Below are 18,253 nucleotides of genomic sequence, written 5' to 3' on the forward strand. Positions count from 1 at the left end.
TGGATTTATGGATACGCGGGTGAATCAAATCACCCCTAAGGCGGTGAGATTCAACAAGAATGACTGTAAATCACAATTACTGCACTTTCTCAAGGTTAATGGAACATAAAAAAAAAAAAAAGTTGTGATTGTGATTGCCAGCTATGACAATCACAATCTTGTGAAAGTAGATCACAAGGTTGACCTACCTTGTGATTCACAATCACAGCTACCTTATCAGTTTCTACTGTACTAAGCTTCTATTTTGTCACCTGTGACCAAAGCAAACATGCCTCGAGTTTCCCCCAAGTCGCCAAGGGACTTAGATGTGCTTATACTGGGCAATGATGCTGCAGCACCTCACCTAGTTACAATATCAAGGGTGATGCTGGTAATGATGCTCGTTAGTAGATACCATCTTGATCGAAGAAAATGAACAAAGAACCATAAAAGGACGCGAACTCGAGTCCAGTTCACCTCACGTTACACCATACAGTTCAATAATCCATTGAATAAAAAAGATCATGGAATAAATATAGCCTGTCCTTTTCAGGAAGGGAAAAAAATGATATAGTTCCGTCACAAGTACCTCTAGTTTGATGACTTCTTCAAATTACATACGACCCTGAAACCGACATGACAGAAGAAGAAAAAATGGAAAATGAAACAAAGATCGGAATTTTTAACACGTATGCATGAAAAGAATGGATACACAGAGAACGAATATGAAAACTGTCATAGCCATAGTTTTTTTTTATCTACACCAGGCCTCCATGGCACCCTTCTGTCAGCTCCACCATTTATGATGCAATTAAACCACTTTAACAAACTCGTCATCCTGAGGAAATAACCGTCTTCTTTTGACTCCCCACAGCCACGCAACATGGCCATACAATGATTCTAATTATTATCACAATCCAACCCACAAATTTCTAGCACAGGCCCTGTTGATTTGCTTACAAACGGATTGACTCGCACCCACACAAGTGAGAAAATTGAAGCCAGTAGAATAGACCAAACCACCACTATAGTGGGTGTCCTGTTCTGCTTGCCCATCATACCTTTCAGGAAAGGATAGAGATGAACAATGACCCAGAAGGCAAAGAAGAACTTGCCAAAGAGGGGACCCCATGAGTCATACCCATTGTTGATCGCACTCGCTATTCCCGACACTATCCCGATTATATTGATGATCAGTAGTGTCAAAGGAGCGATCAACAATGATGTCCACTTGAACACATAAAGCTCTGAGAATTCACCATCATCTCCACTTTTTGATGTAACAGTGAAACTGGTATCAACTCCTGCGAGTACCTTGAGTAGGCCTTGGAAGAGAGCAAAGAGATGGGCTGAAACACCACCAATCACCCAAAACTGTTCATTTCTCCACCAGTCGTCGATTCCTACTTTGCCCCACTGCATCTCAAGCACACCAGTTGCTATAATGCATAGAAATAGAGCGATAAATATGAGGCTTGCATAGTTGCTTATCTGTTACATAAAATGATACAAGCATCAGTATTTGGAGGTGGACAAAAGCAGCATATAACAGCATATGAACAAAAAGACTCGGCATGAGAGAGAGAGAGAGAGAGCATTGTTGATGAAATTATTTAAAAAGAGTACGTTTTGGTTAATGTACCTCAGGGATGATGAATTTCCCAGTGAGAAGGCAAATTGCTGGAAGTGTACAATAAGCAATGAGTGGCAAAGACGTCAATGGATATACTACAGAGTTAATATAGGAAAGCCTCTCCAACCATTTCAGGCCACCACCATAACCATACCAGATTGGACAGTGCCTGCTTAAGAAGATCTCTACAGAACCAAGTGCCCACCGCAGAACTTGGTGAAGACGGTCAGATAGGTTGATGGGAGCAGACCCCTTGAATGCTGGTCTTTTAGGCATGCAGTAAACAGAGCGCCAACCATGGCAATGCATCTTGAAGCCTGTTAGAATATCTTCCGTCACTGAACCATATATCCAGCCAACCTGCCATGAAAAGGAAACAAGGGATATCATTATAGGTGTTCAGCCTTTGCTACCCTCAGTCCGGAGTTAACAGAGACTGCTTCAGAATAGGTAACTGAACTCGAAGCTTTCCTCATTTACCTCTTTTCCCCATTCTGTTTTATCTTCATAGCCACAGCTTATAACATGAATGGCTTCTTTCAACAATGATGCACTATCAGAAGCATGGACTGTTCCACCATTTTCCTTAAGAATAGATGCTACAAAAACAGGAGATTGCCCAAACCTTTTCTCAAGTTTCCTCTGGGGCAACAAGGAATTCTTTTCAAGATCGATTCCTGAAGAAGAAAACTGTCGGAATAAGTGGCATATTAAACAACACTTTTTAGAACTTTTGCAATACAAAAATGATTTTTCCTTCCTGAAATGACAATCTAGAAGTTACTTTCTTTAATTTAAAAGGATGTCACCTTCAAGTCCCTCTCCAGTATCATCTAATGCATGTATCTGTGAAGATGCCTCTCTTGGTTTCAACTTTTTGTTCTTTCTCTCCTTTGTTTTTGCTTTCCTGTTCTTTCGCCTTGACCCACAGCATAAGCAGCACCACTTGGGCCAACAGTTGCAAGTCTTTCCTGGAGGTTTTTCCCTCACAGGAGCATCATATCCATAAAGAGCTCGCCTTCTGAAGACACAGCCTGTTCCCACGTAAATTGGTCCTTGAAGGCCATCCAACCCTTTCATGTTGATCTATTAAAATTAACAGGGAGAAGGGTCAAACTATAAACAATTAAGATTATTTTTGGGGTACTAAATCAACAAGAGTATAACGTACATCAAAGAATACAATATTTCTATTTGCATATCTGTCATGTCGATCTATCCCATCAAATCTTTGAGGAAATTGCACATAGCACACTTTGTGCCCAGATGTAGGATCCATCATAAAACACATGGCCTCTCGCAGAGCTTTGCTGTTGTTTATGTAATGATCACAGTCAACATTAAGAAGATATGGTGCATTCGAGATAACAGCTGACACTCGTACCTTGAAACACTCAAGTAAGTCAGTGAACATATCTGATTAAAAGACCAGCTGCACAAAGTCCATATAAGAATATGGTTCATACCAGAGCATTCATAGCACCAGCTTTCTTGTGATGGTCAAATCCTGGTCTCTTCTCACGAGAAACATACACTAAGCGAGGTAGCTCACAACCCTCCACATCAAGCACACCATTTGGACCAAGGAAAACCTGCCGAGTAAACAAATTCATGAATACATTCAAGTCTTTCAAAGGTCATAACACAGGATAGTCCTTATTCTGAGAAAGTACATTGAGAATGAATATCAAAGCAACCCAAGAAAGCATCCATCTAAAACATGTAGCAGAATCCAATAGGATGAAAAAGATTCTACAGCGCAATCATAAATATAACTTCCCCAGATAATAACAATAAATGGGCAAGGTATACAATACAATCACATAAAGCATGCCCCCATTCTCATTTATAAATTAATGGTCCAAATAGCCCAAGATCAAGGTCATTTCAATGATACACCTATATTTCAAAAATAAACCTCACTCCATGCCTGTCTTGTTTATAAATTATACACTGATAAATGTTTCTACCTATAATTTATAAATTAACTCTTGTTTATAGCTAACTGATCAGTAATGCACACTTTGACCACCATGTCTATCTCATTACCAGGTACTGTGAGTAATAAAAGGTCCAGAAAATGCCTAACGTTCTCACGGGTGGAAGAATCGACTATACACCTTTTATAGTATTGCAAATTTTTCCCAAATATTAAGACTCGATCCTGGCCCAACCTTCAGTTTAGCATAACTGAAGCCACCCCACTTAGAGAACTTTTGGGACTCAATCCCCTTAGCAGGAGCAAAAGATGGTACTTCGTGTGGTGACGTTGGCTGCTTATTGCTTGGTGGACAATGGTGGACAACTTGAAAGGAGCGGAATGGTGGCACGCTTGAGGATAAGCAATCCAATCTCCCACATACTAAATCTTATTCTACATGATGTCTTGCTGGGTGTCAAGGCTAAAAGGGATCACTTGGATCTTGGTGGGTAGGACCTTTTATTGGACTCTCATGTGCTTAACACACCCCTCTCTTTTCAGGGTTGACAGCTTGTCATCCTCCTCCTTGTACTTAATTATCTTTTATACTTGATAACATTTCCCTTTTTTCAAAAAAAAAATGCAGGTAATCTTCTAGGTTTTTGGGTGTCTTGGTCCAAAACAATAGAGTCAAGCTGCCTTAACTGATGATTGCACCTGCTAGTCAATGATGAACTTTGTATCATGGGAGAAATCAAAGCTGCTTTCATATCCTATGGACATATGCTTGAATCAACACTTTGGTAGAGCAACAACAAACAACAACAAAAACTACGCCTTCATCCCAAAACGATTGGGGTCGGCGATATGAACCAACAAACAAAAAATTTTCAAAGGAAATCAACACAAAAGCCAAATCTCATAGATCATCATCTGATCTGACAAGCTAATAGAGCAGCCAGGACACTGACAAGTAGCCAATAATGGTCCATGAGGTGCAACAGGAAAGTGTAAGTCAAAATGGAGCAGCTCATTTTGGGGATAGCAAGCAGCAGCTATAGGATATGGAAAACCTTCACATGTGATGGAGGACAGGCAACTCATTGAGCATCGCGCATTTGGAAGATGAAGACCAAGCAAATCATTGAGCACGATGTATTAGAAATGGATATATCCTAACTAATATCCTCTTAATGATTAGCAGTGACATAGCATAAGAATAAAAATTAGCTATAACATACACTTTTCTGAAACTTTCATTACCAAAATGGCAACCGTAGAACATGGCAATTCTTACTTGTATCATTCCCGGATGGTCCCGCACATTGTTTCCGGGCCATGGAGTTCCATCTTGCATGGTCCAACCATCCTCAGGGACCTTCTGTGCTTGTGCAACAAGCCCATTGATGTGAACCTTGAACTCTTCATATTCTCTCTGTAGAAAACAATAAATTGCTGAAAGAAGTTAATTTGTGATGCTAAAGCACAAAAGTTGTAGATGATCAACCCAACAAAAGGTAGCCTAAAACTTAAACAGCACCCACAATTGAACTAGTTTATATATATATATATATATATATATAGTAAAATGAAAACCTACCCAATAGAAAACCTCCCAAACCTACCCAATAAAAAACATTTTGCAGATTTTCGGTGTTTTTTCAAAATTCTGACCTTACAGATGTGTTCAGCATGATTGATTTACAAGAAATCGACACTTGGATCATGCATTTTGGATGGAAAATGGTATTTGGAGCCACAAAAATTTATGAAATTGTATGCCGTTGAATTTTGAAACCTTATAAAAATATATCAATGCATCAGAATCAAATGCTCCAATAACTGATTCCTAAAAAAACAAGTGCATAGATCACATCTGTAAGGTCAGAATTTGGAAAAAACACCAAAAATCTGATAAATGTTTCTTATTGGATAGGTTTGAGAGATTTTCTATTGGGTAGGTTTTCATTCCCTTATATATATATATATATATATATATATATATATATATATATAGAGAGAGAGAGAGAGAGAGAGACATAAATCATATGTTCAAGCTTTACCCACTCAATTTGACCATTATAGATGTATTCAACATGGTTTGTTTGCTAAGGATCAAACCTTGGATCATGTTATTTCAATTTAAAAATATGATTTTTTGAGTCATGAAATTTTTAGTGCATTGTGGACCATTGATTTTAGAAGCCCTTAAAAAACCAGATTATACGTCACAATCACATGATTCAAAACTCATTTTTTACTAAACAAACCTTGTAGATCTCATCCCTAAGGTCTCATCTACAAAAAAAATCCAAAAAAAATATTAAAATAAGGTGACTTATACTCAATAGTTCTGTGCCTTTTATTGGGCAAACTAGCATATTATAATCCGGTTCAATCAGTTGGAAGCAAGCTGAATCAACACTAGACAAACTTAAAAGCAACACAAAGACCTATATGACAATGAAAAAATGACCTTCATTGCACGCCGCTCTCGGACAAAATCTGGATGAACTTTATCTTTAAGATAATCAATTTTCTGTGCAAAATACCATTCAGGAGCTCGAGGTTCAATGCTATATTTTTTGCAGAAGGGGACCCACTTTCTAGCAAACTCAGATGTTTCTGAAAGTGCTTCAAATGTTAGCATGGCAGCACCATCATCCGAGACATAACAAGCAACCTTTTCAACAGGGTAGTCCACTGCAAGAATGGACAAAACAGTGTTTGCAGTAATCAGCGGAGGTTCCTTCATGGGATCCACCGTACTGACGAAAACATCTAAATCAGCAAGTTCTGATGGTTTTCCATCTCTCTCATACCTGAAATAAGTTTAAATTTAGTAGCTTAAAGATACTAAGTGAAATGTCATATATATTGATGAAAATGCAAAGAAATATAATCACAAAGGGTCAAAAATCACAGCAGCAGAAGATATGCAAACACAATACCTCAATGAGAGTCGATCCAAGTATGTTTCTCGTTCAATAGGGTACCATTTTGGAAATTGATCCAAAATCCAAGACAGTGCAAACCATATCTCACAAATAATTGAGGTAAGCCACAGGCCATATGCATTTGGAACAGGATGAAGAAGTCGGTAATGGAAAAAGAAGCCAAGGACCACAAGCCGCAATATGATGATCAATCTATATGGATTTATTTTGCTTGAAGGAAGGGGAATTTTCCTGGATAATGGTTGCCTCCCTTCATCGTTCCTGAAAAAAATTAAATTACAACAGCTTAAAAATTATACAAAATTCAAGCATGACTCAACACACTCCACTGAGTATCTCAATTATGTGTTGACTCAGCACAGAGAATCACGTATGGAACAGGTATCCATGAAAGATATATATAATGAGGCCATTATCTACACAAGAAGTCACAGCAAATAGGACATTCTAGGATTTACTAAGGATGACCGATTAGATTTTGTTGTGGCAGTATAGCGTCAACTATTAATTAGTGATAGTTTATCACCTCAGAGTTAATTTAGAATGGGAACTAAACAACAAAACCAACTGAGCTGTGTAAAACAAGGATTTCCCAGTTACCAACTTCATTTTCCTTTAGCCAAACTCAAGAAGGCAATCGTACTAAATGGAGCCAAAACAAAACCAATAACAAATCTAGGAAGGACAGCACATTTTCCAACACAGTGGAAGAACAAAAGATAGACAGAGAAATCAGAGCTTAAAGGACCAAAACTCTGCCGGTGCACAGGTAGCCCAAACTAGGTGAGGCTCAAAAATTCTCAGCTTGTGCAAACAGTAAAAGCTAACCAAGTTCACCATGTGAGGACAAACTGACAAGCAAGCCTCATTCAATTCTTGATCACTTTCATAATCTCATCCCATCTTGAGATGGAAAACTTCAGAATCATAGAGTTGCCAATTCCACGTAATTGATTATGCATTAGTCAGAAGGCACTTGGCACATTTACGATAAAATCCTTTGAACTGCTTTGTGCAGGTCAACCTTCCAAGGCACTGACATGGAAAGGCTGCCAAATCAACCTGATAGAAAAATAAAACTATAAAACAGAAGCACCATGAAGAACTGAACTTAAAAAAAGGCTTTGGAAAATATCTGCATTTGTTTCTACCAACTCGCCCTGGGATTAGGCAAGGGTTACCAACCGGGTCAGTAGCACAGTTTTTGTTTATAATGATTCCACAAACAGGAAGATTATAACTGAAAAGCAGCATTCATCGAGTCAATGCACTTTATGAGTTCATGATATCAATAATATTTGTAATCAAACCAAAAGTAACCGCTATGAAGCACTGAAGTTGCAATTTCAATGTTCGTTTTAATGAAATGCCATATAGAATTTCAAGCAATTTGAATTTTGAAAATGTGTTATAGAATATGCATACGTGGGTAAATCTGGATCATCTGGTCCATCTCCATCAGGATTCCCACCATTTTCACCCTGATGTTTAATCATCTGCAACTTATTCTGCCTCTTCTTCCACTCTTCCACTCTATCTTTCCATGCCACACTTCCGTAACCATACAAAGCCAAGTCTTTCTTAGGATCCAATGGTCTAGGTTGCACAGCTGCAATCCAGAAAAGCTAGTTCAACAAAAACATGAAGGAAAACAAAACTAAACAGTTAAGACATAGTAAACCCTCAGAGCAGCTTACAAGACAGTGAAGAATCTGGAAACGGCATTGGATGAACACGCTTGCCACCACCCATGAATGGAGGTACAATAAGTGCATGGCTATCAGGAGAAACTCCAACATCCTACATAGGAAGGAAATAGAAAATAAAAAGTACTCAAAGAATGAACATCTGTGAAAATTTAACCAACAAGAAACATAAGAATATAATTAGTATCAAGTAGGCACCTCTCCTCGATATGTTAGGAGTGGAATATCAGAAATAGATGGCCCCTGAGTCCCAAGGGCATCCCCTCCGTCACCACGACCAACATTAAAACGGCCATGCAATGTTGACTCTGCAATATACTGAGCATCTCTTTGGTCCCTATGATCACCAAAACCAAATTCATTCTCCAAATCATCAACATCATCTTCCTCTTCATCACCTTCCACTCGAGGACTACCTGAAAAAAGAACCATTGCTCTATCTTCAATAGAAATTTACAAATTTAAGGAAGTGAAAAGGCAATATTGCTAAGTAATCCACAATTTTTTCCAGGAATGAAAAGTTCTCTATTTTTCTCTTTACAAGTGTTGTGTATTTTTCTTCCTTTGATTAGATCATAAAAATTTAAATGAAAAGGGGAAGGATCCAATATTGACCTATTCATGGGTATTTCAAGCAAAATTCATGTTTTTTCTCACTCTCTCACATTATGCATTGTCCGCTCCATCAGTTTCAAAAATAAATAAACAAAGCAACCAAACGTATTTCACAAACGCATTACTACTTCCGTATATATGAAAATTACATATAAAGAAAAAGAAGAGTGTGGGGAAGGCATAACCTTTATGTCGTTTGTATCTGGTTCTGCACTGTGGGCATGCCTGAGTACCCTCCCTCCTTTCATACTCATAGCAAGTTCTACAAACTGGGAAAGCACATTCATTACAAGCCACAAAAGGCTCTCCATCCACTGTTCTTTCAATCCCATCTCCACAAATCTGACATATTTGACCACTCAATTTTTTCCCTTCCTTAGGCTGCAAAAAGAACCGATAAAATGTTAATGGGAAAAAACTACAGAAATAAAACCCTCACCATTCAAAGGAATCTCCAAATTATTTATTATTATATGGAACAGATTGAATGTTTAGCCAAATTAAAATTTTCAAGATGGGGGGGGGGGGGGGGAATTCACAAAAGGGTTTTAGTTTAGTTTACTAAATAAGCAAACAGTACAGATGAAACCATCAATATCCAACCACAAGAATCAGCATGTCTATCTAAGACATCAAAGGTGCAAAAAAGGAACAGTAGATGAAAAATAAGGTGAATGCTATGATCAAGCACCACAGCTTTAAAAAAAAACATTTTTAATGGAAATAGAAAAGCCTGATTAATCAGAGAGGAAAATCGAGAAAAAATGTAATAGAGAGGAAAAAGGGGGAAACGATCCAAGAACAGAAACGGGGAAAATATTAGAGGAACAGAATACATTAATCAGGAGGAGAAAAAATGAGTTTGGTACCAATTAGAAATTAGAAAACCCCAAAAGAAGCTGGAACAGGACGAGCATTCTGACAAGTAACGCATTATTATCAAAGAAAAGATCAGTAAAACGCAAAAAAAAACACAACTCCAGATCAATCCTAGAGAATAAGCACCAGGAAATACCAAATGGGTATCGATTAGATGACAGGAAGAAACATAAAAAACCCGATTATCATGGATTATAAGGAAGAAAAACGTAAACAAACCTACAAAACGTGCATTATAAAGGGGGAAAAGTCATCAGAACACAGAAAGCAAGGGTAACGACTGATACAGCAGAAACACAGTCAAGCCGAACAGATAGACCATCAAGAGCACATCATAGATTAGAGAGAGAAAGATGGGATTTTGATGGACGCACCTTGTTTAGCTCCTCGGCATTGATCAAGATGAACTCGTTCCTGTTGTGAGAGCCAGCAATAAGCCGGCCATTGGTAGCCATAAACCCTAGAGAAGAACGGAAATGAGAGAGGCAGAGCGAGGCTCTCTATTCACCAACACGGCCAAGCCAAACTCTCCCTCTCTCTCAATGTTGAAATCCTAACACCCTACTTAAAAATGATTGTCTAGAAACTTTAATATTGAGATATGATCAATGACCCCAAAAGATGAACCATTAAAAAAACACAGAACTAAATAAAAAAAAAGCCAATATTTTTTGCAATCCCCCACTTTCCCCTCGTCTTCCTTTCCCGATCTTGGTTTACTCCATCCAAACTTGGGTCGATTGAAGAGTCAGACAGGGTGGTGGTGCCGATGGACGGACAGGAATAGCTGAATGAAAAGGACGCATGTGGGGGAAAGAACCACTGGCGAATAGAAAAATCAATTAAATATGTTAACGCGTAGATGGATGAGTGTGAGAGGGATGGAAGGAGGAAAGAGAAAAAGGGTAAAAGGAGGGGGGCAGAGAAGGAAATTCCTGAAAGGGTGACAAAGAAGGGAATCCTTGAAGGGGTGGGGGGAGAGAGAGAGAGAGAGAGGATGGTTTTCTTTAAATAAAAAAAAAGAAAATGGTGTGGTTGTGATACCCAACAGGACGTCTGCAACCTTTCTTTATTGTGAATCAATCAACGATGGTCAGCGTCAGCTGGCAGAGAGAGAGAAGGGGGTAGAGGGAGGGCCATTGAGTAGGACCCACTTGCAGCCTATGGGTGTACGGTCATAAGCCGCGTCCCGTCGAAGGAAGGGGGGGCCGTGGGACGCGGTCTGGGTCGACGCGGGTTTGAGTGAGCCCCTCGCCTCTGTCTCTGTGTCTGATGAGCCAGGGGTTAAAGAGAGAGAGAAATGGTTTCTATCTGCGCTATAATTTCTTAAAAAAATATTGATATACTATATACATTCTGAGAGAGACGTTCAATGATTCAATCAAACTGCAAAGGCAAGAGCTAGGTGGACCTTAGAATCTAGTAAGAGAAAGATTTTGCAGAATATGTGTGAGGTGGAACTGAACTTGGTAGACACGGAACTGTGTGTGAGAGAGAGAGAGAGAGCTTAAAGCATACACCTTGGCACAAGGCGCTATTTTTTCGTGCAGGAAATGCGGGGCTACTGGTACTCTCTTTTGGACTTCTTTCTGGCTCACTGTGAGAAGTGATCACATGAGGCATCTGCTCATGCGGTTTGCATGCCTCACAAAATCTGACCGTTAAGTTTTCACACTCAGTACACTATATCATGCCAGAACATACACATTGACCACAAACGTTTTTTTGCCTTCTGGCTCCAATCTTTCCAAATGTCACACATGTTATGTGAGTGTGTCGCTCATGAGAAGACTGCTGTAAAATAAAATGACGAAAATATCCTCTCCAGAACTTTCTGTCTTTGCGCGTCTCCGGACCGGAAGGAGAGAATTTGGAATCTGTGGGCCCAAGAATAGGAGGCCGGAGGCCCCCACCAAACACAAAATAGGACCCAGTTGTACTCCACAATAAAATGGTAGGCAACCAATGGATCGGATCTCTCTAGGTCCGACCCATTTTCTCCTATATGTAGTTGGATTAGGAAGGGACACACAACCAGATTTGAAAGATATGTATGTTAGGCGACACGTCATAGAAGCGACCTACTTCAGGAAGCTCATATTCTTCCGTACTCCACCAATGCAGCAGTGTCCATACTTAATTTTTTATATCCTATTATTAGTTGGATTTGAGTGAGGCCCACCAACTAACAACCATTGACCAAATGCCTGGATTCCAGTTCATGGGTCAAGGCTATGTCACAAGGACACGATGAAAATGACTCCTCCGGACATTATATATTGGTTGGGGTCGATAGAGAGTATAAAGTCCAAGGGACCCTTGACAGAAAAATATCCAAGGTACACCGTACCCTGGATGCCGTTTATCACCAAGGTGAACGGCACCCAAAAACCCATCAAATAATAGGTCACCATCTGCATGGCTCTCACAAAACTTTTTATTGTTGTTTATCATCCAGATGAACGGCATCAAAGGTTGCAGAATGAACGGTTCATATTTGTCCATGGACCTTTGTTTGGTAGATTTCTAGATGCCCTTCATCTTGGTGATGAATGACATCCAAGGGACTTGAATGCTTTTCTACCTAACCCCAGCTTGGCTATCCCAACAAAAAAAAATTGAAAGAAAAAGGGTATCCTTACAACAGAGAATCCAAGTCTTATCTTTCTATGGATCAGGGTTACAGAAACTCCACTTACATGTTGGAAACTAGCTTCCTGGGAAACTGTTTTCAAAACCCAAAAACCGTGTGTTTTCAGAACTTGTGAGAAACTTTTAAAAAAGCATGGGAAAACTCGAGTGAGAAACTCGTTTCACATCACATGGGAAACCTTCTTTACTTTATATGGGAAACTTGTTTCTCTTATTTGGAGAAACATATTTTCATTTTTTTTTGCAAGTTTTTCTTAAATAAGATTTTTTCAATGAAAAGTTAAGATATATGTGTTATTCATAATTTTAATTACTTATTTTTGTTGTAATCATTGTAATATTATATTTTATACAAAAATATTAATTCTTACTATTTATTATAATATTAATAAAAGAAATAAAGTTCATGTAAACTTATAATATTCTTTGTCCATATTATTGACATTTTGCACTTTTGCTATATATAAATATATATATATATATATATATATATATATATATATATATATATATATATATATATATATATATATATATCACATTATTCGGTTTTACATGAACTTTAGAAAGTCTTGTTTGCTGCTTTCATTTTTCAACACGTTTCTTATTTTCATTTCCTTCTTGGAAACTTTTTTTTTTAAAGGCAAGCTGGTGTTAGGCAGACCCCTACCAGTTCATTAATCAATTGAAAGGTAAAGTCTGTATAAGAAAACACCCTTATAACAGTGGGTGTTAGTCTGGGGTCAGTTTTTCAATTGTTAGTCATCCCCTTTGCTAATTGTGCTTAAGTTCTTTACCAAAAAATAAAATTTACATTAAGTATGTTTTACTTAAACCCTTTCAGAATTATACAATAGTTCAATCAATTATGTAGAAGCTTCCTTTGGGTTCCTAGACCCTCTAAAACTTGAGCCAATCTATGAGTCAAATTCACCCGGTCTGTTTTGAGAAATACCTCCACTAACTGCTTTCCTTGGATCCCACATGCAGCTTCTTCTGTTGTTGGCCGAGCCTTCAAAATTTCCTATCATATGGTATACCGAAAATTCTTTTTGAATTTCAAGCACAAATTCCAAAGTAATTTTGGTTTTAGACATGAAGATGACATCAACGTCATAATCCTTACTTACACCAACTATGTGCTTGCAAACCCACCTCTTCCCGGAACCTCTAATAATCCCATAGCACCTACGAATTTGATCATTTTAAATTTTAAATTCGAGAAAAATTCAAGTTAAATTCATGTTAAAGTTAGGTTAAATTTAAACAAAATTCAAGAGTTTAAGTTGAATTAGGACTATAGTTAGGTCTGTTATAAACCATAGATCTCGTAGGAGATCAGATTTGGTGTTTTTGAATATGGATTGGTCTAGAAAATGAGATTTTTAAAATTGCCCAGCCTTCATTTTGAGTTTTTCAACTTAGATAAGATTTAGAATTTGGTTGTTTAAAATTGATTGATGTGTGTTTTGGACTCAAACCAGGTTTTTTATGAGACCCAAAGGGTCACGCCCAGCCCAATGGGATGCCATGTGCCAACGTGATAGCCCACAGGGGTTCAGGGTGGCCAATGGTTTTTATGGATCCTATATTTGTCATATTCTGATTCAAACTTTAGTATTTCGATTCACTATTGATTTGAACATCATAAATGGATTTGGGCATTTGATTTAACTGTTGAATTTGAAATTAATATATGGTACATAGATCCAACCCAATTAAGACTAGATACAGTCTAGAATTTTTTAATCTGGTCACTTAGATTGGACCCAAGTGAGATGCAACCTATATGGGCCCACTTTATTTTTCTAAAGAACTCATGGAAGAGGTTCTCTAACTAATTATAAGAGGGTTCTAGAGAGGGTGAGACCCCCCCCCCTAGTGAACCCCACATTTAGTTAGAGATTAGATTTTTATTTTTGAAGAACTCTTAAGAGACCTAAGAGGTTAGGAAGACTATTAGGGGAGGAGTTTGAGGAGAGATAAAAGACTCACCTAAAGAGTCTTCTAGGTGGGACGTCCCATCTAGTGGGCCCACCGCTTGGAGGATAAAGATAGAGCTCTATCTCTAGATGGAAAAGGAAAGCCCATTAGGAGGGGACCCCCCCCTCTATTGTGCTTATTTAATCTCTCTCTCCCAATTCCATTGCATCTCTCTTCTTCTTCCTTCTTCTATATTTTTCATCTTCTTTTTTATTTCTAAAGTTTTTCTAGCAGCTATTAAAGTTGCTCAAAGGTGCTAAGATGAGAAACAAAGGTGTTAGCTCATCTAAGAACATGATTTTGGTAGGATTCATCCTACTTGTAGCATTGATCATATGCAAACACATAAATTGTGCGTCTTGCCGATTCTACAGGATGATCCGTGGTGGATCAGATCTGGAACATGTTAGAAAAAGGTTTTAAAATTATTTTTAAATCAATACCATGCTTTGAAAGGGATTTAAAAATACGATTCCGATAAAACTATGTTTGAACGACTAAACTAAAAAATTGAGTAATGCGAAATGTATAGTTTCATGTTCCTATGTGGTTTAAGATTTCTATATCCTTGTTTTCAGTATGATTGAATGAATATTGATTTTTTTATGTGTTTACGGTATGAATGATGTTTCAACAAATTTATTTAAGTGTTCTATAATGATTTCACATGCTAGCATCTTAAAGTAGTTATTATTTGCAAAAATCATAAGTTATATTGATAGTTTAGGATTTAAAGCATGTTTTATGACCATGTGGTATTTTTATGACTCTATATGATGTTTAGATATTGGTTACATGGTTAATACATGATTTAAAATCAATATTGCATGTTGATATATGTGTTTTTCCTATTTTTTTATATTTTATTTTATGATACACATGCTGCCATGATTTTCTTATCTGACTTATTATGAGAAAATAATTATAACTCTCAAATTAAATCACCATCGGACAAATTCTTTTATGGAGACCCTCCAGACATCTGGGAGTAGGGATGGCAGTGGACCGGGGCGGGGGTGTAGGACAAGGTCTCCACCCTCGCCCCGTTTCAAAATTTGAACCTTCATCTCTGCCTCCATCTTCGCACGGGAATGGATTTTAACCTCCACCCCCGCCTCTATCCCCGTTTCATGTCTTCCATCCCCAGTCCAAACGGGGGTGAGGCGGGGCGGGGCCCCGTTTCCGGTCGAACTATAGTCATTTTTTAAAGAATTGGGGATGGGGCGGGCGGAGAAATGCGAGGATTGAGATGGGAACGAGGTGAGGCGAGGGAAAGCGTAAGTCCATCCCCGCCTCCATCCCCGCACGGGGATAGATTTTAACCTTCATCCCCGCCTCCATCCCCGTTTCATGCCCTTCATCCCTGGTCCAAATGAAGCAAGGCGGAGCAGGGCCCCGTTGTTCCCTAGTCTAATGCCATCCCTATCTGGGAGGTGTCTCAAAAAAAAATTGGGCATTAGTGATGGTACAAAATTAAGGGTTATGGCTACTACAACCCAAGACAGAAATCATGTCTTGTGTGCAGAGCAATTTTTTATAGTTGGTTTTATAGAAAATCTAATAAATCAAATGTTTACTGTTTATAGTTGATTTTTGGATATGTGATGGTTATTGTATGAATTAGTCTAAAAAAAAAGAAAAATAAGTTTTTTTTTCTGTGAATCTTGGAGTCTCAAACAAGTCGTGTGAAATTCAAGATTTTGTATAAGATTTGGATCTAAAATTGTCTCAGATAGGGTCTGATCCATAAAATATAAAAAATTCATATGAAATAAATTTTTTTTATAAACTCATATGCTTTTAAAAGATACCAAGTATAGCTAATACCAGAAAATTTGGGAGGATGAGATCTCTCTCAAATGGGTCTAGTAACTACTTCTTTATAAGGCAAGTTTTTGGCAGGTTTTGACAAAACAAAAAAATAGTCTTTGGTTCATAAATTTCTATGGCAAACAAAATTGTTATTTTTTTAGATATCATTTGGATATAAGAGCTAATACCTTCTGGTATGACTGTGAATTTTCATGAGTTTATATTTGTTCGAGATAATAGTCCAACAAATCCGTGAACAATATAAAAATTCTGATTTATGCAGTTTTTGGTTTTGGACAATATCTTGGCTTGTAAACTTGTTTTGTTTAAAATCATATGCTTCCTTATAATTTGATATGTCAATCATGTATGTTCTGATATATGATATTTCATGAATATGCTATATGCAAGCATGATAATTATTTATGCATGATGACTTATAAGACTGCATGTTAATATATGAGATTACCATGTAGTATGCATAGGCATATATGTGTTATTTTATGAAATTCATGGTTTATGCTATATTGAAATGAGTCGCATGCATCATGTAGTGTAGTATGTGGTATATGATATGTTGTAAGTCATGTAAGTCACACAGACATGGGGCTTAAAGGTGAGCCAGGTTCGGTAGAACCAGGGGTGCTAGTGAGCACCTAATTAAGTTAAAATAAACATATTCATACACACTTAAGCCTTAAAGAGGCATAACTCGTGGGTGCTTCTTAAAGGAGGGTACGTATCTTAAAATACTCTTTGGTGCTCTTAAAATGGGAGTATGTACCTTGATATAGATTAAATGAGTTATTTTTAGTTACACCTCAAAGAGTTCAGGGGGTATGGGTCCATGCCTTATGAGACAATAAATTAAGCTACCTAGACTGAAGCTTAGGGTTGTTGAGCCTAATGTTATAGTTGAGCTCAGTGTCATAACACCTATTAGCCCATTTGAACCCTAACCTACTTTGAAGATGGTAGGAGATACACACGTCAACTGACAGATATGATTTTGAGGGCAAAGACGCATCTTTGGTCCCTAGTCATTAGTGTAGGAGACTGGGACTGTCAATGAATCATAGGTAGGCAATTAGGCTTTGCAGAATGGAATTCGATTTTCTAAACTACTGTAAAGTGTCTCTCAGTCATGAACCACTTCAGTGGATGTTTTTCAGAATCTTTGAATCAATAGAATAATTAAAATACATAGCATAATAAACTCTAATTTGATTGCTGAATTGAAGTAGGTTCTTTGGGGTGTACCCTTGCATGATAGAAAAGAGAAACAATGCATTAGGTTAAGTTCACAAGTGTTTAAATGTATCATTGAATACTGGCATAAATGTCGATGCATGTCATGAATGATTTCAAGTTCATGCATTTGTTGGCATATATGACTTAGTCTTATTGTGATCTTGGTTATTAGTGACATGGATGCAAGTTTGTTATTTGAGAGTAAAAATGAATTATTGTGAAATCTCGTATGCTTATATTATTATTGTTGTAATCATGATCCTTATTGTGTTTATATGTTATGACATACTATGATTTCTTTGCATAGAGAAAGATGTATGCTTTATGTGTTTGTATTTTTTTATGCATATGTTGTAGGGTGTTTCTTACTGGGGTTGTTGTTAATGCTTCTATTTTTAATGTTTTAGGTAATGAGTAAGCGGGCTAGTGACGATGAGAGGCTTGCTAAGAGAGTCACATTTCTTTTAAGTTGTTGGAAGGACTTGATTACTTTTATGATTTGATTATTTCATCAACTATTGTAAACTCTGATTATAGAAAAATAATATTTTGATTTATTTAAATTCAAATGATGGTTTGATTCAGTTATTTTTAGTCTTACACTTGTGAGTTGAAAACCGTAACCCGCTCAAGGCTTGAACAGTGTTTAAAAAGAGTTTTCATTATTTTTTTTAATTGTGTAAAAAAAAACTCTAAATTTTTAGTTTCAAAAATTAAAATGTTTCAAATCCAATATACGGTCTTCGTGAATCGGGGTTTGCGTGTGTTAGTTGTGACTGGGTCGATGAAGTTCCCCTTTTCTCGAACTTGCTCCTTAAATGAGCATGGTCTTCTGCTTCCAAAGTTTTGCCATTCCCCCTCCGCA

General features: G+C 37.5%; 1 protein-coding gene across 1 annotated transcript; it reads right to left on the reverse strand.

Annotated features, from left to right (window-relative positions):
• Window positions 1-487: 487 nt before the first annotated feature.
• On the reverse strand, window positions 488-11,082 carry LOC149847111 (cellulose synthase A catalytic subunit 6 [UDP-forming]-like). The gene is made up of 14 exons (XM_089996826.1): window positions 10,065-11,082; window positions 8,997-9,192; window positions 8,395-8,612; window positions 8,188-8,290; window positions 7,916-8,099; window positions 6,485-6,751; window positions 6,010-6,355; window positions 4,831-4,968; window positions 3,079-3,204; window positions 2,784-2,996; window positions 2,422-2,698; window positions 2,093-2,289; window positions 1,622-1,972; window positions 488-1,470 (listed from the first exon to the last, which is right to left on the reverse strand). The coding sequence occupies exons 1-14, from the start codon at window positions 10,143-10,145 to the stop codon at window positions 880-882; spliced, it is 3,288 nt and encodes a 1,095-aa protein (XP_089852952.1). The 5' UTR covers window positions 10,146-11,082; the 3' UTR covers window positions 488-879.
• Window positions 11,083-18,253: the final 7,171 nt, after the last annotated feature.

The sequence above is a fragment of the Nuphar pumila genome, chromosome 2, assembly GCF_984573655.1.
Source record: "Nuphar pumila chromosome 2, dmNupPumi1.hap1.1, whole genome shotgun sequence".
In the NCBI taxonomy this organism is placed as follows: Eukaryota; Viridiplantae; Streptophyta; class Magnoliopsida; order Nymphaeales; family Nymphaeaceae; genus Nuphar; species Nuphar pumila.